The 19,816-nt window shown below is 37.0% G+C and overlaps 1 protein-coding gene and 1 long non-coding RNA gene across 2 annotated transcripts; one reads left to right on the top strand and one right to left on the bottom strand.

The window, feature by feature from the left end:
* Window positions 1-1,245: 1,245 nt before the first annotated feature.
* nkx-c (transcription factor protein) lies at window positions 1,246-11,254 on the bottom strand. The gene is given in 4 exon segments (NM_001078308.1): window positions 1,246-2,468; window positions 2,640-2,806; window positions 3,476-3,679; window positions 10,665-11,254. Coding segments are annotated over 4 exon segments (1,794 nt in total). The 5' UTR covers window positions 11,233-11,254; the 3' UTR covers window positions 1,246-1,613.
* Window positions 3,627-18,941, top strand: LOC113475051. Its single transcript, XR_003396790.1, has 2 exons — window positions 3,627-3,708; window positions 18,468-18,941. It is a non-coding gene; the product is annotated as an uncharacterized LOC113475051 (long non-coding RNA).
* The last annotated feature ends 875 nt before the right edge of the window (window positions 18,942-19,816 follow it).

Here is a 19,816-nt window from a genome sequence, read left to right as displayed (position 1 = left end):
ATCTTTTATTTATATATCTTTCCTATTATATATATAAAAAAAACTTTGGTGTTTAGAACTTTTTCGAACGCTGTTAATACTTTGAGTTCTAACAAGCCCATAATATGCTGTCACCCAGGTGACAACAGCAAATCGGTTTCATTCAGTGGAAAACCAATACTATAATATGAAATAAGGGGTTTACGGAGCAATGCGTGCTTGCCTATGACTGTAGCGTTCAATTGCTTTTAACCGATGTAAATCTTCGGGCAGATCGTTGCTACAAATTGCGAGGCTGAGTATAAAGTGCCTTACAGATGCGATCTTACCCAAGATATCGTCGTTTCAACTCGCTTAATTTTCGTCGCCGAGCCTTGAGAATAAGGCGGTCAAAATAGCCGATGTAATGGCCCCATTTACAAGGCGATACGCGATCTCTAAATTCGGGCTTGAGTCATTATAACCGACTATAGCGTAACACAAGACCTTTGAGAAACCAAGGGCCTGAAATCCAATTTCAGAATTACGTGACTCAAAATTAAAGGCAGCCCTGGTTTATGAAGGAATCAAATAAACACCTGGGGGAAAATATCCAAGTTTGAATATTGCTGAATTATCATATATAGCTTATTGAGATAAACGTTTCTTATATATATTTTACTCTTATTTACCAAAAATGAAAAAAAAACAAACGAACTAACCATAAAGGGGTGTAAATTTTGTATGGTGTTAATAGTTATATAAAATTCGTCACAATTATAAAACGTATATAGTAGGGCGGGAGAAGATGGGGTACCTTTTAACTCTATTTTCTCGTCCCATTTGAAAGTAAACAACGAAAATTCAAAAAAAAATATAAAACTGCATCCTCACGACTCCCACAGACTGATGTTAATTGTTTAAAATACGATCAGGATATTTTGATATTATGTGCTAAAGGTGTCCTATCTCCCCCTATTCTGCTATATATATATATAAAATTCGTCACAATTGTTTACAAATCAGTACATCAAACAACAATTATTTTTGACTTCGCTTCTGTATGCTGTTTGTCACTTTTAGTGCTTTGTCTTCGTAGAAATTCTAGGCTACGGGTTACTGCGACATATCTGAAATTATTGGCTATTAAAAACACGGCGAATATTTTAATTGTAATGCCTCAACTTGGCTGCGGACTCGTTCTAGTGACTGTCAATGCCCCATAATTAACTTCGCTTAAGTAACCAAGTAGTTGCACACGAAACGGTGACCATAGGTCAAACAATGTTGGCAAGGTGCCTCGTATTTTATTAGGTCCGCGCCAGCAGACACTTGGGCCGGGCCATTGATTATATACAACCGCATCGTATAAGCAAGACGGATAGCGACAGAATATAAATAAATACCTAAAAGTGGGAAGCGGCTTAATTTGATAATTACGATACTTTGGTGGTCCGGCACGAATGCTAGTACAGGCTGCTGCCGAAAACGCTAAAAATGATTTAAAACAACAGATGGCAGGCGGTGATAGAAAAGCGAATTTCGGGAGAATTTCAAACTAAACTCATGACTGCTAATAACACAGTATTTAAGCGGGAAGAAAGAATAAAAAACGAGTACTTTAAAAATAGTGTTTGAAATTACTAGGAAGACGTTTAACGTCGTAAGGTAGTGGGCGACACGGGTACGCGGGGAGGAACGGTTAACTGACCAATAGGAGACGGCGCTGTCATGTGACCTGGGGGGCGTGAAACTCCCAGAATCGGGAGGGAGCTCGAAAAAGATGGGGGGAGGGAGTAAGGGCGGAGGAGGGCCCCTCCTGCTATAAGGTTGGGGAGGAAACCATGGTGGGTGGGTGGGAACGTCCCTGGTAAGGCGACCCTTGGTCGGTGTAAGGTAGGAAGTTGGAAACCTGAGTGAAGGTCCGGGGATTTCTGGAAGTTTCGTTGATTCGTGTCGTTAGATGGCGGGCTTTCGGAAGGCGGTGGAGTAGGGTTAGGGGAGCGATCTGAGGATAGAGGGCTGTTGTCTCGTGGCGATACTGACTCGTTGGTCGCTTGTTGTGGCATGTAGTACGTTATTGGTGGGAGCACTGGGTTGTAAGTGGGTGGAAAGCCAGGGAGGTGAGGATTCGGTGGGAAGAGCCTTGGGAAGTTCATTGGGTGCTGTTCCAATTGCTTCTGGTACTCCCCTGCTTTGTCGAGTAAGGCGTTCTCGTTCGTTAGGTGGTTACGCAACATAGAATAATGCTGCGACGCTAGGCCAGCGTTGGTCATTGGGGTAGGTACGAAACCAGGCTTTGCAAACTGCGGTAACATAGGGTTCGGTGGTCCCACGAAGGCCGGGTTTCTAACGGCTTGCTGCGGGAAACTAGGGCTTGGCTTCCCGCCAAAAGCAGCTGCGCCGTACAAGCCGTGCATGGCGTAATAATTCTGATGAGCCCATACCTCCCACTCGCTTAGATATTCACGCTTCCATTTTGTACGTCGGTTTTGAAACCATATTTTGATCTGTAAAAGTTAAATTTCAGATCAAGGTTTTGAATAGCTTGGTAAGAACGATAGTTATATTTATTTTAATACAAAATGAGCGCTTTTCGGTGGGAACGTTAGAGCCCGCGAAGTTTAGGTTAAATAATAAAGAAATTAGCAACAAAACTTGTTAAAATTGCGTATAATTACCTGCGTTTCTGTCAGTTTTAGCGCTTTTGACAATTCCATTCGTTTTCCAACTGAGAGATACTTATTTCTATGAAACTCAGCTTCGAGTCGTTTTATTTGTTCGGGAGTGAAGGCTGTTCTAGGTCGTTTCTTGATCTCGTTTTGTGGGGAGTAAACTCGAGAAGATTCTAATGGCAAAAAAATGTCGTCTATAGTTTTTGTACAAAACAGAATAAGGATAAAACAACACAAGTAATTGTAGGAAATTTTGATTATTAAACTGCTAAATTTTAGAGCAAACACCCCTTACTTAAAAATAGCATACATTCTTGTTCGTTAAGGCGTTTAAAAGTAAAATCATACTCTGAAAATTAATATGCGCTTTATTTTACTTATATTCGCTGTCAAGATATACATAAAGGCCTTTACCGACATGCAAAACCGTAAACCGTAAAGCATCCCAACAAAACGCTCTAAGGTGATTTTTATTATTATAAATTAAATTTGCCACCAAGTTCACCCCAAAATTACATGCGTAGTAACTATTAAGCGGGAACGATGTTTGGAACAGAAAAACCGTGTTATAACAACTGTCGTTTTTCGGCCATGCGAAGATAAAAAAAATACTTTCATATAAAGTACCATATATATACATATGTTTTGCACACAGAAGTAGTCTTGGGGTGCCTAAAGCAGTGGTTTCAACAACGCACATCTAATGGCAGCCATTTTAATTACATTCATTATAATATGAAATGAGTAAGCCTTACGGTGATAACGCAGTATCTTTCATTGTATTTTAATTTCAATTTTGCATTTAAAAATTCGTAGCAACTATAATTCAAAACTTCATTCACCTCTTTCACACAGAAGCTGCTTCGTGACGTCATCGTGTGACGTAGCTGGTGACGTCACACAAGGCGACAAGCTCGATTGTGCCGCACCGACCACATCAAGAATTTCATCATGAACGTCGTTTGTTTCTTGTGCGACACCTTGTGAGGGAAACGACATCTTCGAAGTCACTACGTGCACGTTTTCCTCATCATGCTGATTTGAATCTAAAGGAAAAATTGAAATGAATCATCCGGTTGGCATTTATGTTTATATTCTATATAAGTTAAGTTCTATGCTATGTGGGTATAAGATCCCACAGCGTGGCACGCCAGGTTCCTTATAGGATATCGGTCAGGATTGGCCCATTATACACCGAAAGTTAGTGTACTGCTCAGCAGGTCAGGGGGCCTCGAATTTAAGCCAGAGTAGACTTATTTGTCTCACTTTATGCATTAGATTAATGTTGAAAGCCGTAATGGTAATGAGTCTGCCTGGGATGCGTGTGTTATATCATTTTAATATAATTCATGACAAATAACAGCGGTACATAATGCGTTGGATTAATACTAATAAAAGAGCCTGCTTTAACGGGGCATATATTGTTATATATTTTTACTAATATCCCCTAACGCATACAACGGTAAAGTTTTATAGGTTAAACTTGCCGTATTCTGTCACAGCCATTTGTTGCCTTTAGTAACTGTTGCGCCCAAATCAAATATTTATGGTCATTTTGCCCAACTATTTCGGCGCCTTGGTTTGTATGGGGCTATTTGATCTACACGCGTCGTTGCGTTTTGACCAAGGATTAATTTCACTTTAGTTTTACACATACACCGCCCACTGCGTATATGAGACACTGTACAGAAAGTGCTTGAATTTGTCGAGATTTTCAGACAGCTCTTTAGTGACTGTCAATCATGTTATACATAAACCCCTAATTAAATATTTCGCTTGATTACTACAACTTTATTTCAAGATGATTGCCTGGCAACTCATCGACATAAATTACCGCCAAGACCGTTTAATAGATAGTTATGTACAATATAGTTTAAACAACATCGATTCGGTGATTTTTCCGCTGGGAATTTTTTGGGTTTTATTTCGAGTGCGCAGGAGTAAATAATCACCTGCGCATTATATTTAGTTGAAGTTGTAATCCAAGAAGCTTGGGAATAAATCCAATGAATCATCTTCCGATTATTTCAACACAGGCTTATAGCTCGCGTGGGTGATTGTGGAAATAAGCTGTAACATTATGACAAAGCATCGGGTGTAGGGTCCAATTATATCATTACGTCGCATTTGAAATCTTCGTATTTTTCACCGAGTTGAAATATGCGCAAACAGACGTGTGTAAGTCAGAAACACGACAGCAATTACATTTGCATGAAAACACTTTAATGGAATTGTACACCTCCGGGCGATGGCCTTTACAACTTGATACGAATCAAAGTACATTCGCCACACGAAAGGTGCGATAATTAAACGAATCTTTGACCAATTACGTCCACGTCGCTTCTGCTTGGCGAAAACACTTATTTCCAATGCACAAGAACAGCCTGTTCGCCGGAGGACTGAGTTTTCTTTGATCCATTTATTATTCCGTTTCGGCTAATCCACCAGCGTTTACAAATATAATTAAGCGCACATCGCTTTCATCGTCGTACGTTCGTGTACGACGAATTTTTGCGGTTGCCCGCTCACTGTAAATTCGTTACAAATTGTGGACCAAGATAAACCATTCTCGCCAAAGTAGATTAGAGGTTCCTCGGACTTATTTGTGACGCAAAATGTTTTCGACATTTTTAATCGTATAATTTAGACAAAAATATTTTTATGATTTTTAGTCCTTTAATAACGTAAAATAAATTCTTAACATATTACATGCAAAAGCGCTCATCGCTACAAAACCCAATTTCCGCGTTTAAATTACAAAGAAAACACGAAAAGCAACTGAGTGTCCTTATTCGCTTGCGAGCACTGACCGCAGTGGAGACACGCCGTCCATTTTGTTGACTCTATAAACACCGAACAACTTGAAAGGGTGAGGGGTTTGCTATGGGTTAACTGGACCACCACGGGTACAGGGATATATTACTGGGTTGGTGGTTGGGGTTAAACTAACGTTGGTCCAGTGAAGCCCACAGGGCTGTTAAGGTCAAAATACTGATCATTATAAAGTAACAAATCCTTCACATTTCATTCTCCATTTTAACGCTATTAACTGTGGGGTGAGATGGACAGCTGTAGAATAATATCCCATATTTCCTGATCGTGTTTTTAACACCTAGCGAAGTTGTTTCATAGTCGTATAAATGCGCTTGCGTATTGTAGTAAAAATTTTTTGTTTACTACTAAATGGGGCGACAAAAGAGAACGAAAACATAGACTATCTTTCCACATATATATTATAACTAAATGCTTGTCTTGATTTAAATGCGCGCATTGGGCAAAACTGTTTAACTAGCTCCGTGTCCCGGTAGTATATAAAAGCTACTTGTTTTGTTTACGTATATAATGTATCAAATCTGTATTATTTGTAGCTGATGAACACTGTTATAGCTCTATGGCTTCGTAGAAATATTTTTGCCAAAAATGTCACATTTTACAAAATATATCTTGATAATTGAGTTGTAACGACTTTGAGCGCATTTTTTCGCAACAAGAACCACAGTGTGTTGATATAGCTTAGTTGTCGCTTTTGGTGTCACCGCTATGATTTACAACTGGTCTGCCCGCTACGTTGGCTACGTTACATCGATGCTTGTTTACCACAAGGTACTGGTTCATGAGATAATCCTTAAATTTTCTCGTTAATCACGAGAACTAATATCCTTCATGTCTCTAGAAGCCGCATGAGAAGAGGCATAAATTACGTTTGTTATGTCATAAATACGATTGCTGCGTATAAAGGCGGGTGGGTGGTTAGCTCTGCACCTGGCCAGAAAAGGCGATTTCACGCAAATTTTGAAGCGGATTTCCAATTGATTTATGGACGATTATAAATGTTTATCATTCGAAATTTGGACTCCCGCGTAGCCTTGCCCTACCATATGTCCTCAATGGTCAAAATAATTCATACCGTCAAGGTTTTTTCTCGGTGATGAGAAATTGATTTTAAAAGAGAAAAATAATAATCAACCACAAAGCTACATACGTGGTTACTTTTAAGCGGGCATGAGGTGTATTAAACAGAACACCCGTGTTATAGCGATTGATGTTGTCCCGGCATGCGTGGTTAAATAAATTACAGTCATTCACTTATTCATAGAAAAACGAATATTTATTAAAAAAAATCCGTATTAAAAAATCATTTTCAATTTTCCGAAAACATTTGCCTAAACCGGTTAAAACCAGTATTATCCCGTTTTATAACCAACTCATTATTTCTCGGCCGCAGTTTTTAACGTTGGCAAATACCCGCTCAAAGGGTTGCACCTGTACAAGCCGACCAGTAACATTCGATCAAAATGTAGCGATCCGCCCAAGCTGTTTACGCTTATCAAGATACATCAGTCATAACGATACGCATGGATTGGCGGAAAATTAGTGATTTTTGACGTCTTAGTTTGAAGCGTGGTAATAAAATGACAAATTTTATAGCCGTCACCCACCGTGGAATATATAGTACCATGGAGGAAGACTGGACACCTTTAGCACATAATATCCAAATATTCGAATCGTGTTTTAAACAATTAAAAAGTCTATGGAAGTCGTGAAGATACGTTTTATAATTCTTTGAGTATTTTTTGTTTACTACCAAATGGAATGACAAAATAGAATAAAAAGGTGTCCCATCTTCCCCTACTCTACTATATAGTACTGTGGGGTAAGATGGGAAACCGGTAGCATCTAACTTATTCTCTGATCATGTTTGGACTATTAACACTTTTCTTTTAGAGTCGTGAGGGTACGGTCATATATTTTTGTATTCTTTGTTTCCTACCAAATGGGACGTTAAAACATAATGCTGTGCCATCTTTCCCATTCTATATACTATCCAATTAAAGAGTTTATAGTTTCACAGATTTGGCGCGCAATAAATGATGTACGCGGTTACAGAAGAACCGGTAACTGCAATAGGTGGCATCTATATTTTTCTCGGCATGAATAAATGTGAATATAACTTGCTTTATCTTCGCGTGGCCGAAAACGACAGTCGTTATAACACGGGCGTTTTGTTCAATATGCCCCTCGCGCGAGCTTACGGGTCACCAGTACGTATGTAACTTTGTAGGTGATAGTTTTTTACACTCTTAAACTTGGAAATAATAACGATGTTCACATATGTAGAAAAAAAAGTATTTAGATTAGGGAAAACATTCTTAATTGGCGACCTGCCTTTTTCTATTTTTGTTTAGGCTTCTGTTAAAAAACGCTGCATAAATTGGCATGGCACACAGAGAATCAATTTAAAATCTGCTTCATTGTGAAAAATATATTGACAAGACCAATTCACGAACACCTGCCTATAATAATGTTTTCATCAGCTTGCATGGTTTTCTATTTTTAAAACAATCAATTATATTTCCTGTAGGTATTCAAACCATTATTCTTAGTGGGGAACAAATTGATTTATTTTTAGTCGTAGCAAATCTTAAAATAAAAATCGATCGAACTGTTTTAAACTAATCTATTTTTATTCCTTATGAACTATTTTTAATATACAATTAATTTTGCAGCTTTTTTTGCGTATATACCTACAGTCAACTCATGGTCTTAATTGTTAATTGTTTAAAACACGATCAGAATATTTGGATATTATGTCCTAAAGCAGTATCCCGTCTTACCCCACCCTACTATACATCCTTTTAAAATTTAGTTCAATCGACCGAATGAAGACTGCATGAATACAACCCCTTGTTTATAAAGCGAATACCTTTAGGAATTAGCTCGTTGTATATTTAGAGTAATTAGCATTCTACGTCAATAGTTCGTGACGGTGATGGTGAAATATACTTTTAGTTCAAAGCAGACTTAGCCAAACCGATGCATATTTGAATATTACCGCATTCATTAAATGAATGTACTTGTTTTATTCTCGCGTGGCAGGGCAACGAAAATCGTTATAGCACGGTGTTCTGTTTCATACACTTCGTGCCCGATTTTGAGTTACCACGTATGTTACTTTGTGGATAAATATTTTTTAACGTTTAGGCGTCGATTATATTCACGTATGTAACTTTGTGGGTAATTAATACTGTGCTGAAGCTATTGTCTACGCATTATAAAGCGTGCAACCTTTGTAACGGTGCTGTGTTGTATCAGCAACTGTATACGCGGGGTAATAGGTCGCTATACCTTTATCGTTAGCGACGCCATTTTATCTTCCCGCGATATATTTCGTTAGTTAAAGATAAATTAATGGAGGCTATGGCTTATATATAGTTAGTGTTGGAAGATGGGAGATATTTTATTCTATTTCTCGTCCTATTTGGTAATAAACAAAAACATTTAAAAAATTATAAAACCGTAACCTATAAACGACTCCCATACACCGTTGTTAATTGTTTAAAGCACGATCAGGATATTTGGATATTATGTCCTAAAGGTGTCCCATATTACCCCGCTCTACTAAAGCTCCTTAAATGAACCAACGTATTCAGGATTTTATTAAATTTAGTATTTTGTCAAGTGTATATATTCTGCGATGTTTAGGCGTACGAGTGTTGTGGCAATGGACCAATTACTGGCCTAAGTTTCAGGTCAGATATATGACGTGTCACGCTGCAGGATGACCTCACCCACGTAAAATGGAATACGGTTTTAAATGTTGTCTTTATTCTAATTGAAAGGTACTCCACTTTTCTTAGATATTACGCATTGGAACTATTTTTACATTAAACTGCGGTTAATCTTAATACACCTGTTACTTAAAAGAAAAAGTCGTCCAAAATTGGTCGTTTGCGTCATCGCATCTTGCTACGAAATTGCATTGCGTGTCAAAGTCAACTTTCGCGAAGACACGAAGCGCGAATTACGAAGGCCGCCTGCGATCCATTATGACGTCACGATAGGCGTTAATGAACGAACAAAACGCTAATAACACCATCTAAACATTTGTTGCTTTGAACATTTCGGTCTGCGGCTGAATTTCGGCAGATTTGTCGTTTTAATTGGCATGTTTTAATGTTTGCTGAATGTCTGAAACTGAAATTCAGATCACGCTTGTGCGTAAAAACGTGACTAAAATTTACAAGGCCTTTGGTCGCGTTTAGGTACCTTTACATAATTGTGACACTGACTCCTACAACCGTATTATGATATCGCATGGATGAAACACATCTATATAGACCGGTTTGTAATCCTATATCCCGCGTATATTGCTCTAACACAGTTGGTATATAAGTGAATCTTTTCCCACGGCGTAATAATAGGACTCTGGTAGTTAGGGGTTAAACTGTTTAACTTCTAAAGTTGGTGTTAATGTAGGGGTGTAAGAATATTCTTTAATTCGATTTAATATCTTGAATCGATAAGCGCCGCTTCGGTAATTTAAATTTACAATAGTTGGAGGGTGGGGGAAGATGGGACACCTTTTCATTTTATTTTCTCGTCCCATTTGGTAGTAAACAAAAACATTCAAAGAATTATAAACTGTATCCTATAGACCGTTGTTAATTGTTAATACGCAATCAGGATATTTAAATATTATATGTGCTGAAGGTGTCCCACCTTTCCGCACAGTAGGCCACTATTGTCGTATTTTCTGCCTTAAACCGCGTTGGTCTTAAATCGTGTTTTGCCAACTGCGGTTATATTGATTCGGACTGTTTTAAAAATGCAAATCTATAAATAGTTGGTTTAATAAAAATAGCTATGCCTATACTTAATATCGATGTGCCAATATACACAATTTAATAAGTAATAGTATGATAGGACATGTTTAATTTTTGGAGCTATATCTAAATTTTTACATGTCAAGTATATATAAATGGTCTATATCTGCTTATATAAACGTCACGAATGGTGGGGTAAGATGGAACAAATAATATCCCATATTTCCTAATTGTGTTTTTGACAGTTATAACAATGCCCCGTTTTAGGTTTTACACAAGGATACGTGTTTATAATTCTTTGTTTACTACTAAATGAGACGATAAAGATAATTCCAATATGGCTACTCAACTTAATCTACTATTATGAAAACATAAACCATCACCATACCTCAACCTACTACAATATACATTCATCCATAAGACTTACTGTGTATTGGATTGTCCAATCCTAATGTTGTAGTAGGTTTCGTATTCATATTGTCTTCTCCGTTCATCGTAGCATTGCAAGCATGCGCCATTTTGTGTTTTGCTCCGAATCGCTGCTGCTGAAGAAATTCAAAGTTCTCAACTTTTCTGGCTTCGGTCTCGTTCGCTTCTTTTTGCTTTTCCAACTTTTTTTGGTCTAGATTTGACCTGGAGTTTTGATCACCGGGTATGGGTGCATGGTCCGAAGGTATTTGGTTGTTAAGGCGTCGTTTATCTTCTGGTATTTGGTCGTTTCGTCCCCACGCAGATGGGCAGGACCCGGACAAAATGCTCGGCGGAAAATACGGGATTAAATGGCGGAAGTTTTCAGAGTTCGACGTCTGTGGTCTAACATAGGGATGGAATTTGCTCTGCGACGTCTTCTGCTCGTTCTGAAGACTTATTTCCCTCGCCGGCGAGAAAATCTTGCTTTGCCATTGCTTATCTTTGCTGTTTACATGGCTGGGAACTTGCATATTCTTAGATATCTGACCCATGGTCGTTTGGTCTTCACTCTTACTACTATCCATACGTGCGACCACTCGCTTCAAGTCGATTTATGTTATGATGTTCCATCGTCTCGTCCAGGTACTCGACCATGGGCGCAAACACAGTCTTCGCGTCGCGAAAAACTGCAGCGTTTTTCGCGCGCCACCTCTCAGGTGCCCTGTCTCTTTACACGTGTTTTATAACTCGCGTGTGTCCTTCGCATACAGCTTGGTCTTCAGCATACAGCCAACATAAGTGGTTCGAAAGTTAGGGCGTCGTTCGCTTGTATGTCGCACTTAACTGTAATAAACACGCATTGTTACAATTCCCAGCGATAGAAAATCTAAACAAACAGCATTTTTAAGCTTTTTTATAATCACACAACAAAAACGAAATAATGAAATCTTATTTCTGTTTTGTCAATTTAATTAAAAACAATTAGTCCATTTTTATCTGCATTCGTTTTAAATTGGTTTGGATTTTTTAACAGAAAAAAAAGATAACTATTTTATTTTTTTACCGTTTTATTTTTTACTGTTTTATTTTTTTGTTAATTTTTAAAATTTTGTTCATTTTTTAAAGTTTTTTTTACACCCATTTACGCTGTACCACGTATTCTTTATGTTCACGCCATACTTTTAACAGTTTAAACATCCACTGAATATTTGAAACGGTCCATGATATATACCGCTATAATAACTGCAGTGATACTTAGTTGCCCTGATGATTTTGACTGGGCTGGGTTTTACTGGATAATTGTCACCTTTCGGTCTTTACTTTGTTAAACGCCCACAATGAATGAGACGCTTACGACGTAAACAGTTGTAGGAAATTTAAACGATGTCATAATTTTTCCGTAATTACTCGTTTAAGCGCGCGCCTTTACGACTTTTTATGACGCAATAGTGCTGTCGAGTTAGCGCGACGTTTTTGTTCGAATTCACCACCCGCATTCGAATTTTAGTTATGACTCATAATGCGATTTGGCTATCGATCAATTGTTGCCAAACAAGCCAGATGAGAAGCGCCCGCCATCTTATCTTGTCATCATAGCAACAGACACCCTGTAATTAAGTTCTATTAACAAGGAAACAAACGGACACGCTGATTTAAATGTTTCTTTTCGAATTGTCCCCCCATTGAACGGACAGCGCACACCGGACGCATTCCAATCACTAAAGGCCCATTGTTTGGACATAAAGGTTATTGTTTGCTCATATACAGCAGACGAAGGGCGTAGCGAGATAACCACCTTCTCATGCATCTGCTGTTTCCGCATTTCGTGGAAAGAAATTACCTTATATAAGTGCTAGGTTTATTAGGAAAGTTCTGTGGGGTAAGGTGGGACACCTTTAGCACATAATATCTCAATATCTTGATCGTGATTTAGTGTTTGGGAGCCGTGAGAATACGGTTTTATAATTCTTTGAATATTCTTCGTAGAAAGAAATTATCCGATGCCCTGTGTGGGCGTTGGTTGTATTATAGGACTAACATGTGTTATGTGGTAATGGGCCAACTCTGGCATGAATGTCCCATGGTATGCCTCACTGTAAGATTCCAAACTCGTAAATGGGGCTGTTTGTGGTTTCTTAAATTAAAACAAATAGAATTACCAAAAAAACAAACAAACTTTTGATCAAACCCTAAAAATTTAAACGGATAGTTTTTTCTTTGTAACAAATACATCATTTTCATATCGCGCACGTGAAAACTTGACAGTATATAACTTTGTGTACTAAAAATATCGCCTATACCAGTCTAGTCTTATGGGCGTTCGGGTCCAAAAATTGCCGAGGGAAACTGTTTCGTGGGCAGACTTGTCGTCTCTTTCAAGCGCCGCTAAATGACAATGTTTATAATATCTCAGTAAATATCAAACGTACTGTTTACGTTGTAACGTACACAAACATGCTGCTGTGTTTTGCTTAGCTTTTATGGAATACCGCATTTCTGTTTTATCACTGTACTGTAGAATTTGTTATTGTATGGTTAAACTATTGGGTTATTATGTTGTTATATAACATAAAATAGGTTGGGGTAAGATGGGACATGTTGTTATTCGCTTTTATCGTCCCATTTGGTAGTAAACAAATAATTTTTTTGCAGGAATGAATAAAAGCATCCTTAAGACTCTAAAAGTAGCGTTGTTAATTGTTTTAAACACGATTAGGGAAATATGGAACTAATAAAAGCGTGGCTGCTAAACTAACAAGTAAAACAAATGGAGAAATGGATTAAAAGCGTGGCGGCTGTTTAACGTTATGTTTCGTAACACCGTCAAACCAATGTCATTAGCGATTCTGTTATGCTATCCTATTAACGTTAAGCCTATCCAGGTATAAGCGATCTTGGAGTTTTGTGTTTACTGTACTGTTCCGATCATTAAAGAAGAGATTGACATAAAATAAAATCTAAAATATATACACGTGTATATATATATATACATCGGTGTTTAAGTTACAAGTAGTAGCTTACGTTAAGCGGGATAAATGGGCGATTATGATCCAACAAATGGGTTTTGTTTTCTCACAAACATTTAGCTTACCTTGTGAGTCTTTGATCGTGGAATCCGATGGATTGTGGTTGAACTGAAGGCTGGATTTGCAGAAGATAATATTTCTAAGTTTGTAAACAAGATGCGAGATGGTTTAAGCTCGTTAATTTAATGATATTCTTTTGTTAATCGGTCGCTGCTGCGATTAGTTGTGTAGCAGAAAAACTGCAGCATAAAATTTGGCTACAAGCTTTAATAAATGTAGTAGGGTGAGAAAGATGGGACACCTTTGGCACACGGTATCCGAATATATTAATCGTGTTTTAAACAATTAACAACGGTCTATTTGACTCTTGAAAATCGAATGAAAGGTGTCCCATCGTCCTCCACCCTACTATATCTCTCAAAACATGGATGTTTTATCATAAATTGCTCATATTCCATTAATCCTCCAGAAAGACAGGTATAAACCACCCGTTATAACTCTTCAAAACAATAAAGGATTATTTCGTTGTTAGATTGACAACTCCTGAGTTGCATTGGGTTTCAATGTTTCTGATGTTTCCGCATTTTAACACCACATATTCGGCTTTAAACTTTCGGAAATTACAATCAGCTTTTAGGTTTAGCGGTCAAATACGGTTTTCCCGCTATAAGATATTTTATAACGATTGTCTTGTTGCATAGTTATCATACATTAGGATGGGGAAAGATGGGACATTTTTTCATTCTATTTTTCTCGTCCCATTTGATAGTAAACAAAAGAACATTCAAACAATCATAAAACTGTATCTTCACGACTTCATAGACCGTTGTTAATTGTTTGAAACACGATCAGACGTCTGGATATTTGGATGTTTTGTGCTAAAGGTGTTCCACATTCCCCACCCTACTATAAATAATCTCATTTTCGCTATTGTGTTAAATACAAATTAAATCTTTTCGAAAAATTATAAATTAAATTTCTTCGATATTTATTTTAAAATGTTATATTATAACGATTTTCTTGCATATATTTAACTTAAATTGTGTAATTTTCGTTGTCGTGTGCAAATATAGAAAAATTATAATTTTTTTAAGTTTTAATCAAAAATTTTAGTTTAATTTCCAAATTCATTAGTCAGACAAACAAAATAAAAATATCTCAGCAGATGTACATGTTAAAATTAACGTAGGCTATAAAAAGTTGACCCTAAAGTGACATTTCTTTATGTAAGTTGCTCTCGTATTGTTTTACAAGATATTAGCTGTTGTGACGTCATATCGCACAAATGATCGAAAAAGGTGGAGTTCAATTTTCCGTCGTGAGTAAATTGTCCACGTTATACAATTTCTATACATCGTAACTTGAGAACTATATTGGTTGACAGAGTGGTAAAGTGCATACTATTATAGAGCTATATCTCCCAGTGCCATGCGCGACTTGTGTAATCTCTTATCCGGTCAACTTTCCCGCAGTTTATGTACCACCAACTACACCGTCTACGCACTTCAAACATCTTTTCGTTTTAATAAAATTCAATCCCCACCTACAAATTGTGGGCCCGCCAAATGCCAGATTACCCTTCCTCCCTAGGTTTAAATAAACCTACAAAACGCAGATCGTTGTTAATGCAATGGGTCCCCGTTTGCTTGCATAAACTAGTCGATATACCGTCTACTATGACGTGTTATTACGTCGATCAAAGCTCATTATATCGCAATAAAGCATCGAGCCGCGTCTGTACCTTTCGGAAATTGAAACTCAATGCCTTGTTATCAAGTCGAGACAAACCGTCGCTTCTGCATCACGTTTGCGGATCTGCTGCTTTGGTAATCTGAGAATCCAAAAACCAAATCCCATGTTCGTTACAACGTTATTACTCAGTCCCAAGAAACGGAGCCTTTTCAGATTTCTTATCGGCATAACAACCTTTTACTTTCGTGACGTATATGAGCTGTTAGTGGTCGGATTGGAATCCATTTTTGTTTCGCTCTTTCATACAAACCGTGTCGACTTTTATAGCCAAACAACCCGCCTTTGAGTTAACCAGGTGCAAATGAAACTTGTTCAGATAAAAGTCGAAAAGTTTTACGCAATTGTAATATTTATTGTCTCTATTTTAAACTCATTAGTGATTTTTGTCACAAAGCAATATTTTTTTAAAGTTTTTATTCCTTAATTCCACGTATGTTTAAAATGGCCACCACATTTAAGCAGTAAAAACTTAATAAACGTAGGTGGGGGTAGACGGGACACGGTTAGCACATAATATCCAGGCCTGTCTTACCCCACCCTACTATATACCTACTTTTATTTTATGGTATAAGAATAAACTTTCTGATAAAACGCACCTGGCCAACAACAGGGAAGAAGCGACAAAGCCAATATCGGCAGTACGTATCCTGTCATAGCTATTACATGCAATTTGTAGGGACCGTTATCTGATTTTACCCGACAAAAATGGTAGTGCGAATCTTCTGGTCGTATTGGGTTTCATTTCACCCAAAACTTTATGACGAAAACGCTCGATTATCGCATCAGTGATCGCATACGCTTTTAAAACCCGCCCGCGTGTAACTTTACTATATAATACAGACAATCAAAAACCAAATGATCATAAGTGCTACGAAATACGCATAATGTGAGCTATAGTAGGTCGGGGGAAGATGGGACACCTTTAGCACATAATATTCAAATATCCTGACCGTGTTTTAAACAATTAACAACGGTCTATGGGAGCCGTTAACAGTTTAATATTATTTTGAATTTACTTTGTTTTCTACCAAATGGGACGGGAAAATAGAATGAAAAGGTGTCCCATCTTCCCCCACCCGCTGTATCTATTTTGCCTAAATAGCATCGTCAGCCTCTGCAAAAGAAGCTTTAAAATTATGCTAAAAGTTTGAGAGTTGTTTATGTAGAGATATGCATTCATTTTATATTATATTAAATTTCACAAAAGAAATACCGTATGTCTGTAACATGTATTCTTTATTATAAGGGCAACTTTTAAAATGTCTGCCCCAGTTTTACATGCAAGCGAACTTCGCGTGTGAGATATAAAAAATAAAGACCGAAAATTCTGACGTTCAAATAATTTGACAAGGTCTTTTGTTATGGTACGTTTAAAAAGATAAAAACTATTAATAGCTTGGCCGTCTTTAACATAACAAGCAGAGTGCGTGTGGTTATGTTCGTTTTGTCCTGTATTATTTTTAACATACGACTGATGTTCATTAACGCGAACAAAACATTCTAATGTTCATTCAGCGCCACGATGACGTATGCAAGGCACCTTTAGGGATAAGTTTGGCGTCATTGCGGTGGATTGAATCTATTATTTATAATTGATATTCAAAAAATAAACATACAGGTTATAACAGCGATATCAGACTATTGAATCCGGTCTCACTTGACTATTTTACGGATATCTGTGCAAAAATATAAGGTATATTAGGGTGGGGGAGATGGAAAACCTTTTTATTCTATTTTCCCGTCCCATTTGGTAGTAAACAAAGAACACTCACAGAATTATAAAACCGTATCCTCACGACCCCATAGACCGTTATTAATTGTTTAAAACACGATCAGGAAATTTAGATGTTATGTGCTAAAGATATCCCATCTTCTCCAACACTGCTGTATAAACTACTACTTAACGTATGCATAGTGTTTATAACGGAAATAATGTTTTGATCTCAGTTCCCATGTCCAAAGCAGTTTAGGTTTTGGTTTAGCAGCAATGCTTTGTTGCTATATCATTATCTCTGTTGGTTTATTTTAATCAATTAGATTTTCGCTGTCGCTTACGAAGCGATAAATACAAATTCAGTATGTTATAGCAGTTATGGTAGTATAAAAAATGTTATAGTAGGGTAGGGGGCAAGGTGGGACGTTTGCGCTGGTGAGATAAAATGGGGCATTTTTTGGGGTAAGATGGTACACGTAAACATTGTATCATAGTTTAATAATACAACTTCTTTATTAAACTATATGATGTATCATGGTCGATTTTCAAAGTCAAAGTATTTGCTTGCTATACTTGAAAACAGGAAGCGGTAAAACGGATACGCGGAAGAAATATTGACTAGATAGTCATCATGGAACAGATGGGCTATTAATCGAACACTGTATCCAAACAAGAGTGGCTTACCGTGCAGGTGCACTCGCTTAATCTGACTAGAACGATTACGATGCGCTAATTTCGTATCTAATCCATGTTGTAACTAAACCAAGCGCACCGCCGAAGTCATTTATCAAAATGTAGCAAATGATGTTTCCTTGGCAGAGCCGTACGCTTTGTGTCCGTTACTTAAACTGCTTAAATCCTTTCGTCACACGCCCTACGCGTTAAACTGGCTTTGTTCTTGCGCGAATGACTTCATTAATCCGATTCCTGATTACGTGCGTTGACCTGAGATGTTTATTTAACAACAAGCCGCAAAATTTAGGTTTAAAATTGTTTCGAATTAAAGTGCGGTCTTAAAACTTAACGCTTTAGGTCTAACACGGTGGGTATTATATTATAATCCAAACACGAGGTGTTTTTATCAAATTACATGAAAGGAAACGAAATATGCAATACAATCTTTATATACAGGTTTTAAAGACACGATTTTTGACACTTTTACTGCACTTTTTCGCTATATTAGGTTTTTAACAACGGTCGTTGCGTCTAAATCCTTTTTCTATTAATTAATCTGATAATATGTATTTTAAATCATAAATGAAAATTATGCAATGTGTCATGTTACCCTTCTAGTAAAGCAAAAATAAATGGGCAACTTTTTCTTTAGGCAAAAGTCTGAGCATCGACAGCAGAGTGTCCAAAGTGAGGTGCAGACGCTAAAAGCCAAAACATCATTATCTAATTATAAAGTTTGTGCAAAGGATTAGTGTCCCATCAACCCCCCACATAAGGAGCTGCTTCTTAACCTACCGCTGCGTGGAATATGAGATGCAAGGGTAACTGTAACCTCTATACTGATTGATTGTATAATTACTGATGAGTTGCATTGATACTACAATTCGGGCATTTGGTGTATGCTTTTCTGTTAATTATTGGATATTTATATGTTTTATTCCTTAAAAAAAGCAGATTTGGGGTCAATACATAGGGTTTCACATTTTCTATGCATTTTTATACAAAAGGATTATTTTTACATTTTGCGTTGAAAAAAAAAACAGTTTTTATTTTCTTGTAAACTAAATCTGTATTATTACCTCGTATTTTAAAGTAAAAACCTAAATGGTCCCAATTGTAAGCAAAATGTTTTTAAAAAAATCTTGCGAATTTTGATCCACTCAGTAATTAAGTCACTTACTGTTTCACAATATTTCAATTCTGCTGCTTAGGAATACACATATTGTCATAATAGAAAGCAATACACAAATTGTCATAATAGAAAGCAATACACAAATTGTCATAATAGAAAGCAAGTTAAATGTATAGGCTACCGTAAAATATATAATTCAATAACGGTTATAAACGTCATTGCGTTAAAAATACCTATATAATTACTTTCCCCAAAATGCGATGATTTTTTTCATATTCGAACACTTCAGTATTAAATTAACCTTTTCTTCTTTACTTTCTAAAACGGATTAGAAACTAGTCTTAGTGGGAGGCGTACAGGTCATAGCTACATAATTGACCACATGCAAAGATAAAACAAACCGCGTGCGTTTTATTGTTGCAATTCTCGTGTCATAATATGATGTTCATAATCAATCATATAAAGTATGAACTTTCGTGTTGTGGGGTTCATCAGGCTACTAATTAAGATACAGCGTTATCACGGCCTAGGCCGTGGCGTTATGTAGGAGAAATGCACGGACATGGGATGTTCTACTAACGTGTTCATGGTCTATTAAAAATAAACAATAACTCATGGGTGTTGGTTTTATTTATTCACCTCATTTCAAAAACTAAAAATCTTATTTTACGTTTTTTTTTATTAAATTGTTGATAAAAGAGAGGACAAACACCCTCAATCGTTTACTTACAATTTTATGGGGTGTTTATTTCACATATTCAATCTTTTTCAAAATATAAAATAACCTTGTTATAGCAGTAATAAAGAGGTTATATCAATGTAAATGCAGGTTTTATTAAACGTTTCTGCTCCAAACCATCGATGAATAG

This window comes from Ciona intestinalis, chromosome 1 (assembly GCF_000224145.3).
Source record: "Ciona intestinalis chromosome 1, KH, whole genome shotgun sequence".
Taxonomy (NCBI): Eukaryota; Metazoa; Chordata; class Ascidiacea; order Phlebobranchia; family Cionidae; genus Ciona; species Ciona intestinalis.
This window is presented reverse-complemented; position numbering and strand designations above follow the sequence as displayed.